Consider the following 19265-nt stretch of genomic DNA (forward strand, 5'->3'; position numbering starts at 1 on the left):
TGCTGTCCAAGGGATTCTCAAGAGTCTTCTCCATCACCGCAGTTCAAAAGCATCAATTCTTCAGTGCTCAGCTCTCTTTATGGTCCAGCTCTTACATCCACACATGACTACCAGAAAAACCATAGCTTTGACTAGATGGACCTTTGTTGGCAAAGTAATGTGTCTGCTTTTTAATATGCTGTGTATGCTTGTCCTAGTTTTTCTTCCAAGGAGCAAGCGTCTTTTAATTTCATCTGCAGTCACCATCTGCTGTGATTTTGGAACCCAAGAAAATAAAAGTCTCTCACTATTTCCATTGTTTCCCCATCTATTTGCCATGAAGTAATGGGACCAGAACCTCTGTCCATAGTTCATCAGGCTCTCTATCAGATCTAATTCCTTAAATCTATTTCTTTCTTCCCCTGTATAATCATAAGGGATTTTATTTAGGTCACACCTGAATGGTCCAGTGGTTTTCCCTACTTTCTTCAATTTAAGTCTGAATTTGACAATAAGGAGTTCATGATCTCACCACAGTCAGCTCCCGGTCTTGTTTTTGCTGACTGTACAGAGCTTCTCCATCTTTGGCTGCAAAGAATATAATCAATCTGATTTCGGTGTTGACCATCTGGTGATGTCCTTGTGTAGAGTCTTCTGTTGTGTTGTTGGAAGTGGGTGTTTGCTATGACCAGTGCATTCTCTTGGCAAAACTCTATTAGCCTTTGTCCTGTTTCATTCTGTACTCCAAGGCCAAATCTGCCTGTTACTCCAGGTGTTTCATCCTGGAATGTGAAGTCAAGTGGGCCTTAGAAAGCATCACTACGAACAAAGCTAGTGAACGTGATGGAATTCCAGTTGAGCTATTGCAAATCCTGAAAGATGATGCTGTGAAAGTGCTGCGCTCAATATGCCAGCAAATTTGGATAACAGCAGTGGCCACAGGACTGGAAAAGGTCAGTTTTCATTCCAATCCTAAAGAAAGGCAATCCCAAAGAATGCTCAAACTACTGCACAGTTGCACTCACCTCACACGCTAGCAAAGTAATGCTCAAAATTCTCCAAGCCAGGCTTCAGCAATACATGAACCGTGAACTTCCAGATGTTCAAGCTGGTTTTAGAAAAGGCAGACAAACCAGAGATCAAATTGCCGACATCCGCTGGATCATCGAAAAAGCAAGAGAATTCCAGAAAAACAACTATTTCTGCTTTATTGACCATGCCAAAGCTTTTGACTGTGTGGTCACAATAAACTGTGGAAAATTTTGAAAGAGATGGGAATACCTGGCCACCTGACCTGCCTCTTGAGAAACCTTATATGCAGGTCAGGAAGCAACAGTTAGAACTGGACATGGAACAACAGACTGGTTCCAAATAGGAAAAGGAGTATGTCAAGGCTGTATATTGTCACCCTGCTTACTTAACTTATATGCAGAGTATATCATGAAAATCCCTGGGCTGGAAGAAGCACAAGCTGAAATCACGATTGCTGGGAGAAATACCAGTAACCTCAGATACGCAGATGACACCACCCTTATGGCAGAAAGTGAAGAGGAACTAAAAAGCCTCTTGATGAAAGTGAAAGACGGGAGTGGAAAAGTTGGTTTAAAGCTCAACATTCAGAAAACTAAGATCATGGCATCTGGTCCCATCACTTCATGGCAAATAGATGGGGAGACAGTGGAAACAGTGTCAGAGTTTATTTTTGGGGGCTCCAAAATTACTGCAGATGGTGATTGTAGCCATGCAATTGAAAGACACTCCTTGGAAGGAAAGGTATGATCAACCTAGATAGCATATTAAAAAGCAGAGAATGCCAACAAAGGGCCGTGTAGTCAAGGCTATGGTTTTTCCAGTGGTCATGTATGGATGTGAGAGTTGACTGTGAAGAAAGCTGAGCACCAAAGAATTGATGCTTTTGAACTGTGGTGTTGGAGAAGACTCTTGAGAGTCCCTTGAACAGCAAGGAGATCCAACCAGTCCATCCTAAAGGTGCTCAATCCCGGGTGTTCATTGGAAGGACTGATGCTGAAGCTGAAACTCCAATACTTTGGCCACCTCATGTGAAGAGTTGACTCATTGGAAAAGACCCTGATGCTGGGAGGAGGCAGGAGGAGAAGAAGATGACAGAGGATGAGATGGCTGGATGGACATGAGTTTGAGTAAACTCTGGGAGTTGGTGATGGACAGGGAGACCTGATGTGCTGCTATTCATGGAGTCCCAAAGAGTTGGACATGACTGAGCAACTGAACTGAACTGAATGGGACCAGATGCCCCAATCTTCATTTTTGAATGTTGAGTTTTAAGCCCGCTTTTTCACTCTTTTCTTTCACTTTCATCAAGAGGCTCTTTATGAATGGATAAAGAAGTTGTGGTACATACACACAATGGAATATTACTCAGCCATTAAAAGGAATGCATTTGAGTCAGTTCTAATGAGGTGGATGAACCTAGAACCTATTATACAGAGTGAAGTAAGTCAGAAAGAGAAAGATAAATACTGTATTCTGGAATCTAGAAAAATGGTACTTAAGAATTTATTTACAGGGCAGCAGTGAAGAAACAGACATAGAGAATAGACTTATGGACATGGGGAGAGGGGAGGAGAGGGTGAATATATGGAAAGAGTAACATGGAAACATATTACTGTATGTAAAATAGAGAGCCAACGGGAATTTGCTGTCTGGCTCAGGAAACTCAAACAGGGGCTCTGTATCAACCTAGAGGGGTGGGATTGGGAGGGACGTTTTAAAGGGAGGGGGGATATGTTTACCTGTGGTTAATTCATGTTGAACTTTGACAGAAAACAACAAAATTCTGCAAAGCAATTATTCTTCAATTAAAAAGCAAGTTTAAAAGAAAAAAAAAAAAAGAAGCTCTAGTTCCTCTTCACTTTCTGCCATAACGGTGGTGTCATCTGCATATCTGAGGCTATTGATATTTCTCCCGGCAGTCTTGATTCCAGTTTGTGCTTCATCCAGCCTAGCATTTCTCAGTGTACTGTGCATAAAAGTGAAATAAGCAGGGTGACAGTATATAGCCTTGATGTACTCCTTTCCCAATTTTGAATCAGTCCATTTTTCCATGTCTGGTTCTAACTTGCTTCTTGATCTGCATACACATTTCTCAAGAGGCAGGTCAGGTGTTCTGGTAGTCCCATCTCTTGAAGAATTTTCCACAGTTAGTTGTGATCCACACAGTCAGAGGCTTTAGCATAGTCAATAAAGCAGAAGAGATGTTTCTCTGGAATTCTCTTGCTTTTCTATGATCCAGTGGATACTGGCAATTTGATCTCTGGTTCCTCTGCCTTTTCTAAATCCAGCTTGAACATCTGGAAGTTCTCGGTTCATGTACTGTTGAAGCCTGGCTTGGAGAATTTTGAGCATTATATTACTACTGTGTGAGATGAGTGCAATTTAAAGCCTATTTGTAAGGCCTCAGACAACCATTTTGCCTTTTTGCATTTCTTTTTCTAGGGGATGCTTTTGATCACTGCCTCCTCTACAGTGTTATGAACTTCTGTCCATAGTTCTTCAGGCACTCTGTCACATCTGATCCCTTGAATCTATTTGTCACTTACACTGTATAACTGTAAGGGATTTGATTTAGGTCATACATAAATGGTCTAGTGGTTTTCCCAACTTTTTTCCATTTAAGTCTGAATTTTGCAATAAAGAGGTCATGATCCGAGCTCGGTGGTTTTTTTTGCTGCCAGTATACAGCTTCTCGAATTTTAACTGCAAAAAATATGATCTGTCTGATTTCAGTATTGACCATCTGGTGATGGCAATGTGTAGAGTTATCTCTTGTGTTGTAAGATGGTGTTTACTGTGAACAGTGCATTCTCGGCAAAACTCTGTTAGCATTTGCCCTGCTTCATTTTGTACTCCAGCAAGGCCAGACTTGCCTATTACTTCAGGTATTTCTTGACTTCCTACTTTTGCATTCCAGTCCCTGGAAGGTCTTGTAGGTCATCATAGAAACATTCAACTTCAGCTTTTTCGGCATTAGTGCTTGGGGCATAGACTTGGAATACTGTGATATTGAATGGCTTGCCTTGGAAATGAACAGAGATCATTCTCTCGTTTTTGAGATTGTACCCAAGTACTGCATTTCAGACTCTTGTTGTCTATGAGGGCTACTCCATTTTTTCTAAGTGATTGCCCACAGTAGTAGATTTAATAGTCATCTGAATTAAATCACCCTTTCTGGTCCAGTTTAGTTCACGGATTCCTAAAATGTCAGTGTTCACTCTTGCCATCTCCTGTTTGCCCACTTCTGATTTACCTTGATTCATGGACTTAGCATTCTAGGTTGCTATGCAATGTTGATCTTTACAGTGGATTCACAGCTTAAAAAGATGCAAATTTTGAAGTTAAAACCATAAATATGAGAGAAGGAACCTTTTGTATGCATTTGAAGTTACTTGTAGCTTCAAATAGACTATGATAAATATATTTTATGCATGTCTCATTATAACTGCAGAGCAAAAGCCTGTAGTAGATATGCAAAAGGTAAAAGAGAAAGGAAACATACCACTACAGAAAATCAAATAACAAGGGAAGAGAGCTTGAGAAGGAAAAACAGAACAAAGGGATTGCAAAACAACCAGAAAACAATTAAACTAAAAATGTTAAGTCCATACCATTTATATCAGTACTATCATTGATATACCATTTATATATATACACACAACACACACACTGTTTATTACCATACTATCAATAATTATGTTAAATGTAAATGAGCTGAATTCTCCAATCAAAAGACAAAGTATAGATAAAATTTTTTCAATTTTATCTTTTTAAAAATTTAGCTCTTAGTTTTGTTCTTTTCTAGTGTTTTATCTATCATTTATTTCCACTCTGATCTTTATTTCCTTCCTTTTGCTGACTTGAGCTTAATTTGTTTTTCTAGATCTTGAGGTGTAAAGTTAGATTGTTATTTGACATCTAATTGCATAGTATATACATTGATTGCTATAAACTTCCCTCTCAGAATTGCATTTGCAGGATCCTATAGCTTTCTGTTTGTTTGTTTCCTTTTTTTTTTAAATTTGTTTCAGGACTTAAAAAAATATTTTTCTAGTTTTCTTTGACCAGTTGCTTGTTCAGGAGTGTGCTGTTTACTTTCCACATATTTGTAGGTATTCCAGCTTTCTTCTTGTTATGTTCTAGTTTCACACCATTGTCATCAGAAAGGACAATTGGTATGATTCAGTCTTCACTTTATTAAGACTTGTTTTGTGTCCTGTCACACCCTATGGTTGGGAATGTTCAATGTGCCTTTGAGAACAACGTGTATCGTATTGCTCTTGGTTGAAACATTCTAAGTATGTCTGTTAGGTCCATTTCGTATAATGTGTAGTTTAATTCCAACTTTTTTAAAACTCATTTTCTGTCTGAATGATCTATCCATTGTTGAAAATGGTATATATACCAGTCTCCTGGTATTATTGTATTGCTGTTTCCCTTTTTAGAGTTCTTACTATCTACTTTATATAATAGATGCTTCTATGTTGCATTATAAATATTCAAATTTATTATATCTTCTTGATGAATTGTCTACTTTATGACAACTTTGTCTTTTGTTATATTCTTTGTAGTCTGGTTTAGGTTTAGCTGCTTCTAAATGTTTTGGTTTCCATTAGCAAGCTTTTTCAATCAATGCTTTTTCTACCTTTATTCACTCTAAAAGTAAGGTATGGGAACAACCTCAGTGCCCACTGATGGATGAGTGGATAAATAAAATACAATATATGTACAGTGCAGTATTAGTCAGCCTTAACAGAGCGAAATACTGTCATTTGTGACAACAGGGATGAACCTGGAGGGCATTGTGCTAAGTGAAATAAGCCAGACCGAGAGAAATAAATACTGCAATGGTATCTAAACTTACATGTGGAATTTAAAAAAAGAAAAAGTAGAATTTATAGAAACAGTAGAAAAATGATTGCCAGAAGCTGAGGGAAATAAGGAGAGTTTGGTAAAGGGTACAAACCTTCAGTTAGAATATGAGTAATATCTGAGTATCTGTTGTATGAAACAGTGACTCTAGTTGATCACACTTAACTGTATAGTTGAAAGTTGCTAGAAGAGTAGAACTTACATGTTCTCATCAAACAAAAAAATAAATATTCAAGGTGATATACATGTTAAATTTAACTCTTGGGGGAATCCTTTCAAAATGTATACATATATCAAATTATCACGTTGTATACTTTAAATATCTTTTCAATTTTATTGTTAATTATACCTCAATAAAACTGGGAAAAAAATGAAGAAGAATTAGTTCATCTTGGAGGAATAGGTGATTCCAGGACTAGGGTAGAGATAGAAGAATGAGTCTGCTGGAATGTGTTAATTAGCCAGAAGTGAGTAAATGTTCAAAGAATGTTGGGACCAGTCATTTATACCCAAAAGAACTTGAAGGGGCATTCACACAGTCAAAGTTGGGAACAACTTGAGCATCAAATAATTCTGGTCATATACAATTGAATAAAGGATAAGCCATGTGTCCATACTGAATAAGTAGATTGATTAATGAGTGGATAGTTTGATATTAATGAGCATATTTAGTTGTCTTTCCCCTGACCCACACATATTTATTGACTACAAAGGCAAAAGGTAACAGTAGTGACTAGGCCTGTCAGACACCAACTTAATCAAGTGATCACAGTAAACATTACAAGAAGTGAGTCAAAACCTCCACTTTGTTGATGGGTTACAATGAGAACGATAATAATGTCGCTTCTTTTATACTCCTAAGAGTAATAATTTAAACTTAATCACAAGGAGACAAGAAAACCATACTGAAGGGCAGTATACAAGACTATTGGTGAGTTAGTCTTCAAAGTTGTCAAAGGCATTCATAGAAGCCAAGGAGGTGCTGATGAACTGCTGTAACTTGCAGGAGACTAAGAGACAATGAAATTAAATCCAACTTGTGATACTAATGTAGATGTGAAGTATGTTCCTGGGACAGTGTGCAAAACTTGAATGAGGTCTGAATATTAGATGACCAATAATGATTTTGATAGAATATTCATTGAAACCATGCTTTTTGAGTTTAGCAATTATTAAATACCTTTTCATAACATTTTTTGCATTGAAATAACATGAAATTTGCCATTTTAACATTTTATGTACAATTTTATGTGCAATTCAGTGGCATTAAGTAGATTTACATTGTTGTGCAGCTGTCACCACTGTCCATATCCAGAAGTTTATCTTATCAACCCCAAACTCCATACTCATTAAGCAATAAATCTTCATTTCCCCCTCTTTCAGTCCCAGACAACCACGATCCTACTTCCTGTCTCTATGGGTTTGACTACTCTAGGTACCTCATGTAAGCAGAATCATACAATATTTGTCCTTTTGGTGTATTTCACGTAGCATAATGTTATGATTTTATAATGGGAAGTCAAGTAGCCCAGAAGTACAGTACAATATTAACCTCAGCAGCTTCTGCATTGTTTTCTAGAATTGTTGTCAACTTCAGGGCATGGAAAACTTACTTCTGTAAGTCTAACTGTAAATTGCCAATATAACTCAGAAGACATATGTTGTCCAATAATGATGTAATATCTCTATCTCTTTTCACTTATACATTTCCAGATCTTTGATTGTGGCATCTAATTAATTTTAAAATGACCTTTTAAGTTAAATCACAGCACATTGTTACTGTAAATCTTTTATCCACAGACCGTGTGCTATTTGTAATACTTTTATTGATAATGAAGGTCAATTTTCTAGCAAGAACTTTAGCAACTAAAACACTCTAAACCAATGTGCCATAATGTTTTGATTATAGTAATTATACTTTAGTATTTTATCCTTAAAAGAGTTCTGGTGTAAAGGAAAGTGTTTTGACTGGAAAACTAAGGTAATTTTTGTACACCTACAGACTTGTAAAATCAGAAGAGACTCTAGAAGTTGACTTGTCTGATCTGTATCTAGTTTAATTCATGAAATCTTTACTGAGCATAGTACACATTGAGTAGAAAGTGATGTGAAGTTGCTTCTTTTCTGGGTTCATTTAGTAAGGGTTATCCAGGCTATTTTAGTGGGAATCATTTAGTGGGAAAATGTTAGAGCAGTTTATTCTGGAGGATTGGGCTTGGGTGTGGTAAAACTTTTTAAAAACTTTTTGTAGTTTGTGTTGTCATGAAGTCAGATGCAAACTCCTGCTTGGTTTTTATCCCTGCTGCTCCTTCACTGTAGTATACATTGAATAATGACTTTGATCTCTTATTACATCTCAGTTCTTATGTTCTTTTCTAGTTAGGCAAGTTACTGTGTGTTGTATAGGATAGTTACAGAGTCCTTAGGCATGAGATTCACCAAACAGCTGAGACTTAAAAATAGCTACTAGGAACTACTTTAACACTTAACTATTAACATGGACTATGTCCAAAAACATGTGTTGGGGAGGAGAGGATTTAAATGTGTGTAGAGAATAGAGAGAAGCTTGTAGATCTAAATTCTGTGCCTAGGGATTTTGTCCCCACTCTATTTATATGCATCTATTTTTACTTCTGAGTTCCAATAAGTTATCACTTGGAAAAATTGTGGCTCCCTGAGGGGAAAAGAAAAGGAGCCATTTTATCTGTCCTCCTTGCCTTTTATATGCTTGGAATACTTTGTGATGATTAATATTTGTCAGCTCTTTTCTTAGACTTCTATGAAATCTTTCATCTAATTTTTACATGGATAAGACGCTCCTATTACATTCTGAGTTTATTCTCACTAAATTATAGTTGCTATTTATGTTCCTCTAGACCAGTGTTTCTCAACTGGGGCTTCCCAGGGATATCTGGCAATGTCTGGATCCTTTTCACAATTAGGTTACTACTGGCTATGGTTTTTCCAGTAGTCATGTATGGATGTGAGAGTTCGACTATAAAGAAAGCTGAGCGCCGAAGAATTGATGCTTTTGAACTGTGGTGTTGGAGAAGACTCTTGAGAGTCCCTTGAACTGCAAGGAGATCCAACCAGTCCATCCTAAAGGAGATCAGTCCTGGGTGTTCATTGGAAGCACTGATGTTGAAGCTGAAACTCCAGTACTTTGGCCCCCTGATGCGAAGAGCTGACTCATTTGAAAAGACCCTGATGCTGGGAAAGATTGAGGGCAGGAGGAGATGGGGACGACAGAGGATGAGCTGGTTGGATGGCATCACCAACTCAATGGACATGGGTTTGGGTAAACTCTGGGAGTTGGTGATGGACTGGCATGCTGCGGTTCGTGCGGTCGCAAAGAGTTGGACATGACTGAGTGACTGGACTGGACTGGACTGGAATATAGAGGGCAGAGTCAAGGATGCACTCGGCATCATCTGTGCAGAACAGCTAGGTAGTTTCAGAAGTTAATACTGTTTTATATTGTACTTTTTTGTTTGTATAAAATTGAATTCAGAATATATCATGTTATTCATTTCCCATTAATATTTACTTCTTTCCATATAAATTTTCATGAGTGGCTATTATCTTCTATTTGTGGTTTAAGCCTAAAAATAAATGTTTTAAGAATAAAAGCATAGCCCTGGGTAATCATTTTAGGTGCATATGAGAATACTTTGAGAGAAAATAAGTAACAGCATTTAAGTATCTGGATTCTGTGCATTTATCATTAAAGTCTGAAATGTATTCATATTTACATGGTAAAGAAGCTTCTTACAGCATCATTATTATTACTTTTACCTTAGTTCTGAATGAAATAATGTAAATCAGAAGTTCAGACTATTATAGTGGTAGCAGCCTTTTATTTTATTTTGAGCATGTATATCTTGTCATTCAGCAAACAAGTATCCAGTGTCTGTTATGAGCCTGGCATTTGGTGTTTGGAATCCAACCCTGTTCTTGCTTTCAGAAGAACTCAGACAAATGCTATAATCCCACATAGACAGTATAATAGTGTACATACAAAGAACTCTGTGTATATATATATATATAATATATGCATCATTGGAGGGACCAATGATGAGAGAGAATTCAGGCTATATCAAGTTCAGGTTAAGAAGAAAGGGGTAGGTTTTACGGTAGAATAATTTGTATAAGTAAAGAGGCATAAAAGAATATGACATTTGTAAGTCACAATGCTTGCTTATGTCTTATAGTGCTTAGGAAATGGGGAGGATTAAAAGATGATTTTCAGGGGGTTCCCAGATGGTTCAGTGGTTAAAGAATCTGCTTACAATTCAGGAAAAGGTGATTTTCAAACAAAGGTAAAACCATGAGTCTCATACAGATAAAAAAGTGAACGTGGGTTAAGGATTTTGTTAAACTCATTCAATGACATAACCAGACATGAAAAGTTTTAAAACACATTTTTATGGAGTAGTGGAATACTGAAATAAAGTATAAATAGGTAAAACTTTTTTCTATAGAGTGAAACAGAATTTCATATTTATCAGATAGCTACAATTTCTAGCTGTGTAAAATAACTCCCATAGAATCAATCTGACAATGCATGCTCCATTGGAGTACAAAATTTTTTTCTTTGAAAGTGGCAGAAAATTTCAAGCTAAAGACTTAATTTGGAGCTTTGTACTAGTGTGAAAAGTGGAATCACCAGAGGACAAAGAGTGGGAAAGAGAAAGTTACCCTTAGGTCTCTTGTGATAGGTTATTTTCATTGTGAATTTATGGAATTGCATGTCAGTGCCAAATGCATTCCAGACTCATGGGGATGAAGTGCGACTGTTCTCTACTGCTTTGCATTGCTGTGTAGTCCAGTGTGAATTGATTCTGCCATTCAGAAATTGAAAGGAAGACAAGCCTCCTTTTGTGTTCCCATTTGAAACTTTTCTTCACAGTCTCATGGTTAATACACCATTGTCCTTTTATTTTATTTGTTTTTAAGAGAATATGTTAACCCTGTTTTATCCTGCTCTTGGCTTGGAGTTAATTTTGAGGTAGAAACCTCTCTCTGTCACCAATACCACCACCATGTAGGAAGGAGGTATAATTTTAGGTTGTTAAATCTGCTTATTTCCTTTAAAAAACACGTGTAAAGATACATTAATTGTGAATTATAAAATCCATCTAGAGGATACTATGATAATTTAGAGATGGTTTTGAAACTGATATTTTTCTTTATGTATTTAAGCAGTATTTGAGGTTAAAATGCATAGAAATATTGAAAATGTTAACTTTTTTCCTTTGTAGATCATCCCATTATGATGGGTTTTGAGCCACTTGTTAACCAGAGACTACTTCCACCCACCTTCCCTCGATATGCAAAAATAATAAAAAGAGAAGAAATGGTCAACTATTTTGCAAGATTGATAGATAGAATAAAAACTGTCTGTGAGGTGGTCAATTTAACAAATTTACATTGTATCCTGGTAAGTACAAATCAAGTCTTTATTCTGGAATATAGCTTTGATTTAATAGCAGAATAGTTTATTATGTTTTAGAGACTCTTTCAAGGGTAAATAATGCTCCTCACCTATTATCTGTCATATCTGGAGAATTAAGTGTTTGTGTATATTATTTTTCTTTCTATATTTAATCCTCATAAGCATTTTATACTACCCATTCTAGAGATTAAGAACCTAAAAAGTGGAGAAGTTAGGTAATTCACTCAAACTTTAAGAATGGCAGTTTGAACCCTCAATTCTATGCTAAACCTTTCATATAAATAAATGTTTGTTAATGTATACATATATGTGCATATGTTTTTTCATTAAAACATTGATAGTAACTTGCTTTTTCATCAGTAATCTCTGTATCTTGAATATGTTTTCATGTCAATAAATAATACACAAATAACAGCTACCAAAATACTAATTACAACTATTTATAAATATTGGAAAGCTATATGATAGTTTGTTTTTTGCATTTTTTATGCATTTTCAGTGTTTTTTGGTATTTTGCATATAGGGCAGAAACAATGGTAAGAGAGAGAATAGTGGTATTAGTGAAGGAAAGTTCATATATTAGGAACCCATATGATGATACTTTTGACAGTTATGAAGTAATAAGATATACCTAGTTTAAATGAGGTGAGTAATGGACTATATAGCATATATCCTGTTAGGAATGTGCACTAGGAATAAGAAATTGAGTACAAACTGTGATAGTGAGTATACATACATTCATACGTACATTCAGTCAGTGTGCTTTTTTTTTGTGCTAGGCACTGTGCTATGGGTAGTATATACAGTGATGAGCAAAAGTATATCATCCATCTTGTCATGGGGCTGTAATGTGCTATAGAAATTGATCAAATAATCACATAAATGTTTATAAAATTACAAACCAATATGAGCAGTATGAAGGAAAGGAACTGGGAACTGTAACATAATACCATATAATGAAGGAATTGACCTAAATGATCAGAGAAGGCTTTTTTAAAGAAGTGACGGTGAAGCTGAGATCTGACAGGTACATTTCATGCAGGGATAGAATGATAAAGGACAGAAATGTAAAGACCTGACAGAAGCAGAAGAATTTTAAAAGGTAGCAGGAATACACAGAAGAACTGTACAAAAAAGATCTTAATCACCCAGATAGCCACAATGCTGTGGTCACTCACCTACTTACAGCCTAAAATTCTAGAGTCTGAAGTCAGGTCAGCCATAGGAAGCATTGCCATAAACAAGGCTAGTGGAGGTAATGAAATGTGATGGATGAAACTGGAGCCCATTATACAGAGTGAAGTAAGCCAGAAAGATAAAGACCAATACAGTATACTAACACATATATATGGAATTTAGAAAGATGATAACGATAACCTCATATGCAAGACAGAAAAAGAGACACAGATGTACAGAACAGACTTTTGGACTCTGTGGGAGAAGGCGAGGGTGGGATGTTTCGAGAGAACAGCATCGAAACATGTATATTATCTAGGGTGAAACAGATCACCAGCCCAGGTTGGATGCATGAGACAAGTGCTCAGGCCTGGTGCACTGGGAAGACCCAGAGGGATCGGGTGGAGAGGGAGGTGGGAGAGGGGATCAGGATGGGGAACACATGTAAATCCATGGCTGATTCAGGTTAATGTATGACAAAAACCACTACAATATTGTAAAGTAATTAGCCTCCAACTAATAAAAATAAATGGAAAAAAAAAAGAAAAGAAATTCCAGCTGAGCTGTTTCAGATTCTAAAAGATGATGCTGTTAAAGTGCTTCAGTCAGTATAAGGACTGGAAAAGGTCAGTTTTCATTCTGATCCCTAAGAAGGACAGTGCCAAAGAATGTACAAACTACCATACAATTGTGGTCGTTTCACATACTAGTATGGTTATGCTCAAAATCCAAGCTAGGCTTCAGCAGTACGTGAACCGAGAACTTCCAGATGTCCAAGCTGGCTTTAGAAAAGGCAGAGGAACCGTGGATCAAATTGCCAACGTTCATAGGATCATAAAGCAAAAGGAAATCCAGAAAAACATCTAATTCTGCTTCACTGACTACACTAAAGCCTTTGACTGTGTGGATCACAGCAACTATGGAAAATTCTTAGAGATGGGAATACCAGAGCACCTTACCTGTCTCCTGAGAAACCTATATGCAGGTCAAGAAGCAACAGTTAGAACCTTACATGGAACAATGGACTGGTTCAAAATTGGGAAAGGAGTACAAGTGAAAGGAGTACAAAAAGACTGGATATTGTACTCTGTTCATTTAACTTCTGTGCAGAGTACTTCATGCAAAATGCCAGGCTGGGTGAGTTACAAGCTGGAATCAAGATTGCCAGGAGAAATATCAACAACCTCAGTTATACAGATAATTCCACCCTAATGGCAAAACGTGAAGAGGAACTTAAGAGCCTCGTGATGAGGGTGAAAGAGGACAGTGAAAAAGCTGCCTTAAAATTCAGCATTCCAAAAACTAAGATCATGGCATCCGGTCCCATCACTTCATGGCAAATAGATGGGGGGAAAGTGGAAGCACTGACAGATTTTCTTTTCTTGGGCTCCAAAATCACTGTTTACAGTGACTGAAACCATAAAATTAAAAAACGCAAAAAAAAAACCAAACCAAAACACCCACAAAAAACATGCTTTCTCCTTGGAAGGAAAGTTATGTTGAGCCTAGGCAGCATATTACAAAGCAGAGACATCTCTTGGCTGACAAAGGTCCATATAATCAAAGTTAGGGTTTTTCCAGTAGTCATATATGGGTATGAGAGTTGGACCATGAAGAAGGCTGTGCTCTGAAGAATTGATGGCTTCAACTTGTGGTGCTGGGGAAGACTATTGAGAGTCTCTTAGACTGCAAGGAGATCAAACCAGTCAGTCCTAAAGGAGATCAGTCCTGGGTGTTCATTGGAAGGACTGATGTTGGAGCCTAAACTGCAATACTTTGGCTACCTCATGCGAAGAGTTGACTCATTGGAAAAGACCCTGATGCTGGGAGGGATTGGGGGCAGGAGGAGAAGGGGACGACATAGGATGATATGGCATCACCGACTCAGTGGACATGAATCTGAGTAAACTCTGGGAGGTAGTAAAGGTAGGAAGGGAAGCCTGGTGTGCTGCAGTCCAGTGGGTCACAAAGAGTCAGACACAACTTAGTTACTAAATAACAGCAGAGTAAACATAGTGAGATAAATAAGGAAACCATTACCACAGTCCAAGGTAGAAAGGATTGTCACTTGGATTGGAAGGATGGCAGGGAGATGATGAGATTGTCAGTGTTACAGCTATGTGTGAGCTAAAAGGCTTCCCTGATAGCTCAGTTGGTAAAGAATCCGCCTGCAATGCAGGAGACACAGGTTCAATTCCTGTGTCGGGAAAATCTGCTGGAGAAGGGATAGGCTACCCATTCCAGTATCCTTGGGCTTCCCTTGTGGCTCAGCTGGTAAAGAATCCACCTGCAATGCAGGAGACCTGGGTTCAGTCCCTGGGTTGGGAAGATCCTCTAGAGAGGGGAAAGGCTACCCACTCCAGTATTCTGGCCTGGAGAATTCCAAGGACTGTGTAGTTCATAGTGAGCTGAAGTTGATAGAATATTGGTTGATGAATTAAATATGGGGCATGAAAGAGCTCTCGAAGTTCTCTAGGCTTCTGCCTTTCTAGTCTACATGCATATTTGGTGCTGTTCACTCAAAGGGGGAGATTCTCTAAGGAATTTGAGAGTCAAATAGGGGTCTTAGGGAAGTAAAGGATGAGCTACATTTAAAATATTTAGGTGAATGTTGAACAGATAATGACTTATGGGTAGAATTTAGAGATCTATGCTTAGAGTTAAAATTTTAGAATTATTACAGTGTAGATAGTAGTTGAAGCATGAGTGTTTATGCTTTACTATTTATGAGGAGAAGAGTATATAGATTAAGAAAAGAAGGTTGTCTGAAACTAAGCTTTGAACCTACAGAACAAACTGAGAAGTACCCAGAGGAAGAAACATGTGAAGGTCATTTAAAGATTTTTCAAGAAGGAAGTCATGCTGTTGAATAGTTGAATGAAAGAGAGAAATAAGGTCCAAACTCAGTGTTCTTTGAAGTTAGTAACGAGGGACAAGTGGTGCCTAGAGCCAAGAGTCAGGTTACATGTGTTGAAGAGGAGTAGAGACAGTGGCTTACAGCCAACTTCTTCAGAAAGTTTGGCTGAGAAGACAGCAGTTGAGAGGAAAATGTGGGATCATACAGTAATCTTTTCTAAGATGAGAGAAGTGAGTATTTAAATGAAAATGGGAATGATCTGGTAAAACGGAGGAATTTTAATATCTGTGAGAGCAAAGTATGGATACTTGACAGTGTGATGATTGTGAAAAAGCCAAAGGAATGGGATCCTTTTATACAGGTGTAGGATATCTGTTGTTAAAGTAGACAGCTAAAGGATCTGGGTACAGATGTGTATAGAGTTAGTTTAGAGGCTAAAGTTGGGGAATTTTCTGTGGTATAAATTATTTTAATTTTCTTTGTAATATAAAATAGTAGTATCTCTCTCTAGTGGAGAATATTCACTTTGAGGAGTGTGTGCAAGGTGTAAAAATTCATTGTGAGAAAAGTGAATGAATTCAGTTAGCTTGATTTACATGGTATTTATTTCTGTGAAGTAGGAAATAAACCTCTGTCTTTAGTTAGCAAATTAATATTGATACTATTATTTTCATGATATAAAAGTTTAATGTTGGTATCCACATAATACTATTTTTCTTCAGTTTGCTAAAATAATTTTTTTAGGCTCTAAAATTATCCATTGTTCCATTCTTGTTGTTGTTGTTTAGTTGCTAAGTCATATCCGACTGTTTTGCAGCCACATGGACTGTAGCCCAACAAGGCTTTGTTATGGGATTTCCCAGACAAGAATATTGGAGTGGGTTGCCATTCTTTCTTCAGTGGGTCTTCCCGATGCAGGGATCAAAATTCCATCTCCTACACTGGCAGGCAGATTCTTAACCACCGGACCAGGAGGGCAGTCCCAAGCTGGACAGCGTTTTGATACAAAACGAACTCTTCCTTTACCTTACAGACTCCCAGTCTCTCAAGAGCCACAGTACATTATCTTCCTAATACCTTTTGTTGTTGTTTAGTCGCTAAGTCATGTCCAATTGTGTGACTCCATGGACTGTAGGTTGCCAGGCTCTGTCCATGGAATTTTCCAGGCCAGAGTACTGTAGTTGATTGACATTTGTTTCTCCAGGGACTCTTCTCAACCCAGGGGTCAAACTCTCATCTCCTGCTTTGGCAGGTGGTTTCTTTGCAGCCAAACCACCAGGGAAGCCCGTTCCATTCATACAAATAGACAATTCTTATAGAAATGATCTTTAGCAATCTGTCTTATTGTAATTTTGATAGTGTATCATTTCCAGAAGATCTAGTAAAAATTACACTCTATATGCAAGCATTTTCAACTTTTATTTAATCTGTTAATGACATTACTTTTCTTCTGTGTATCTTTTAGGATTTTTTCTGTGAATTTAGTGAACAATCACCTTGTGTTCTTTCGCGATCTCTATTACAAGTAAGTTCCACTCGGTATCAAAGTAGTTCTTTAAGCAGCAAATAATGTGTATTGACATTGTTTTATTTATTATGGAATAAAAGGTGGATGCTTCTAAAGGGTATTCCATGGTGTTATATTTTTGGAATAGAAGTTTTGACTTACAGTGTTAGACATTCATTAAGATCATAGTCTGGGGCAGAAAACAAACCTTAGTAAGTAAAAAAAAAATTGAAATCATACAAAGTATGCTCTGTGACTATTTTGGAATTAAACTGGTAATCAGTAACAGAAGCATCTGGAAAATTTTCCACATGTTTGAAAATTAGCACACTTCTAAAGAACCTGTTCGTCAAAGAGGAAGTGTTGATGGTAATTAGGAATTATTTTTAACTGAATGAAAATATATCGGATTTTGTGGGATACAGTTAAAGCAGTACTTAGAGAGTAGAGTGTAGAACTAAATGTTTATATGGAAAAAAGGAAGAAAGGTCAGAAATTATAATTTAAGCTTCTACTTTGAAAATATAGAAAAAGAAGAGTAAATCAAACTAGAAACAAGCAGAAGGAATGTAATGTGTAAAATTACACAGAAATGTGTAAAATAGGAAAGAGACAAAGAACAGAGAAAATCATTACAGCCAAGAGCTAGTTCTAAAATTGATGAATCTCTATCAAGACAGACCAAGAATAAAAAAAGATACAGATAAATAATATTAGGAATCATTCTATATCCTAAACAAATTAAAAGGATAATATAGAATTTTCTAAATAACTCTATATCCATAAATGAAAAACTTAACTGAAATGGACCAGTTCTGTGAGGGACACTCCCAACGCCCACTGAAGAAGTAGACAATTGGAAAAATCCTGTATCAATCTGAGGAATTGTGTTCATAGTTAAAAGTCTTTGAACAAAATTCCAGGCCAGTTCTACACACAGACTCTTCCAGAAAATAGAAGAGGCAAGAACACATAGTATGAGGCCTGCATTGCCTCAATACCAAAACCAGACAAGGACATTTCAAGCTTAGAAAACTATAGACCTATATCCCTTAAAAACATAAGAATTAAAGTATTACCAGATCAAATCTACCAATATATGAAAAAAGAATACATTATAATCAAGTGCCTTTTATCCCAGGAATGTAAGCCTGGCTCAATGTTTAAAGTGTAATTTACCATATAATATAAAGTCTCAATAGATTCAAGAAATCTATTGGACAAAATCAACATCCATTCATGATAAAAACTCTCAGCAAAACTAGGAAGAGAACTTCTTTAATCAATAAAGAGCATGTGCAAAAAACCTATAGCTAACATCACATTTAATGATGAAAGAGTAAGTTCTTTCCTCTTTTGATTGGGAAGAAAGCAAGGATGTCCAGTCTCATCACTCCACTTTTACTCACTGTGGTACTGGAAGTCTTAGCCGATGAAAAAAGGCATGAAAAGAAATAAAAGACATATAATTGAGAAAGTAAGAAATAATATTTCTTTATAGACAACATAATTTATGTAGAGTACCAAGAAATCTGCAAAGAAGTTCCTAGACCTGATAGATGAGTTTGACAAAATCACAGGATATGATATCAATGTACAGAAAGCAGTTGTATTTCTATATACTTGCAATGAACAATGCAATCCAAAGATTTTAAAGCAGTACTATTTACATTAGACATCAAGAATGAAGTACGTAGGAGTAAGTCCAGCACCTGTTTGGAGAACCTGTATACTAAAAAACTACAAAGTGATAATGAAAGACATCAAAGGAGGCTTAAATAAATAGATAGGTCTTGTTTGTGAATTGGAAGAATTGATGTGTTTTTAAGATGTCAGTTCTCTCCCCAAATTGATCTACAGATTCAGAGCAATCTCAAAATCATAGCAGAAGTTTTTGTAGATGTCAACAAGCTACTTCTAAAATTTATATGGAGAGGCAAAGGAACTAGTACAGCCAAAACAAATTATTATGACTGTATTTTGAATTGAATAAGAATGAGAATATATCAGACTTTCTGGGATTGTAAATAATAATAATATTATTATAAATAACAATGTATTTTAATTTAATAATTCATTATTTTAGATATATTTCTCTTAGTTTCAGAAAGTTTTTATGTATTCCAAAGTATTTATTTGAGATAGGTTATCAACTGGCTTGATATTTATAGTCATTAAATATTTCATAATTTATGAAACCTTTTCTTGTATGTTGTTGACATATTCGGACATGTCATTTCATTTTCACTAGTTCAATATTACTACCCTTGACTTGAGAGATTTTTTTCGTGCACATTTCTTCTCCTGCATCAAAATACTCTTAAATAGGGATTAAGTAGTATCCATCATGGAAGCAATGATTTATAAAAAATTTTCTACCAGCTTTT

General features: G+C 36.5%; 1 protein-coding gene across 5 annotated transcripts in view; it reads left to right on the forward strand.

The window, feature by feature from the left end:
- The window catches only part of NAA35 (N-alpha-acetyltransferase 35, NatC auxiliary subunit), a 90475-nt gene that overhangs the window by 44636 nt on the left and 26574 nt on the right, over window positions 1-19265 (forward strand). For all 5 annotated transcript variants that reach the window (XM_065946839.1, XM_065946837.1, XM_065946840.1 and 2 more), the window contains 2 exons: window positions 11145-11323; window positions 16837-16896. In XM_065946839.1, the coding sequence (XP_065802911.1) occupies window positions 11145-11323; window positions 16837-16896 (239 nt within the window). The remainder of the gene's footprint in view (window positions 1-11144; window positions 11324-16836; window positions 16897-19265) is intronic.

The sequence above is a fragment of the Muntiacus reevesi genome, chromosome 10, assembly GCF_963930625.1.
Source record: "Muntiacus reevesi chromosome 10, mMunRee1.1, whole genome shotgun sequence".
In the NCBI taxonomy this organism is placed as follows: Eukaryota; Metazoa; Chordata; class Mammalia; order Artiodactyla; family Cervidae; genus Muntiacus; species Muntiacus reevesi.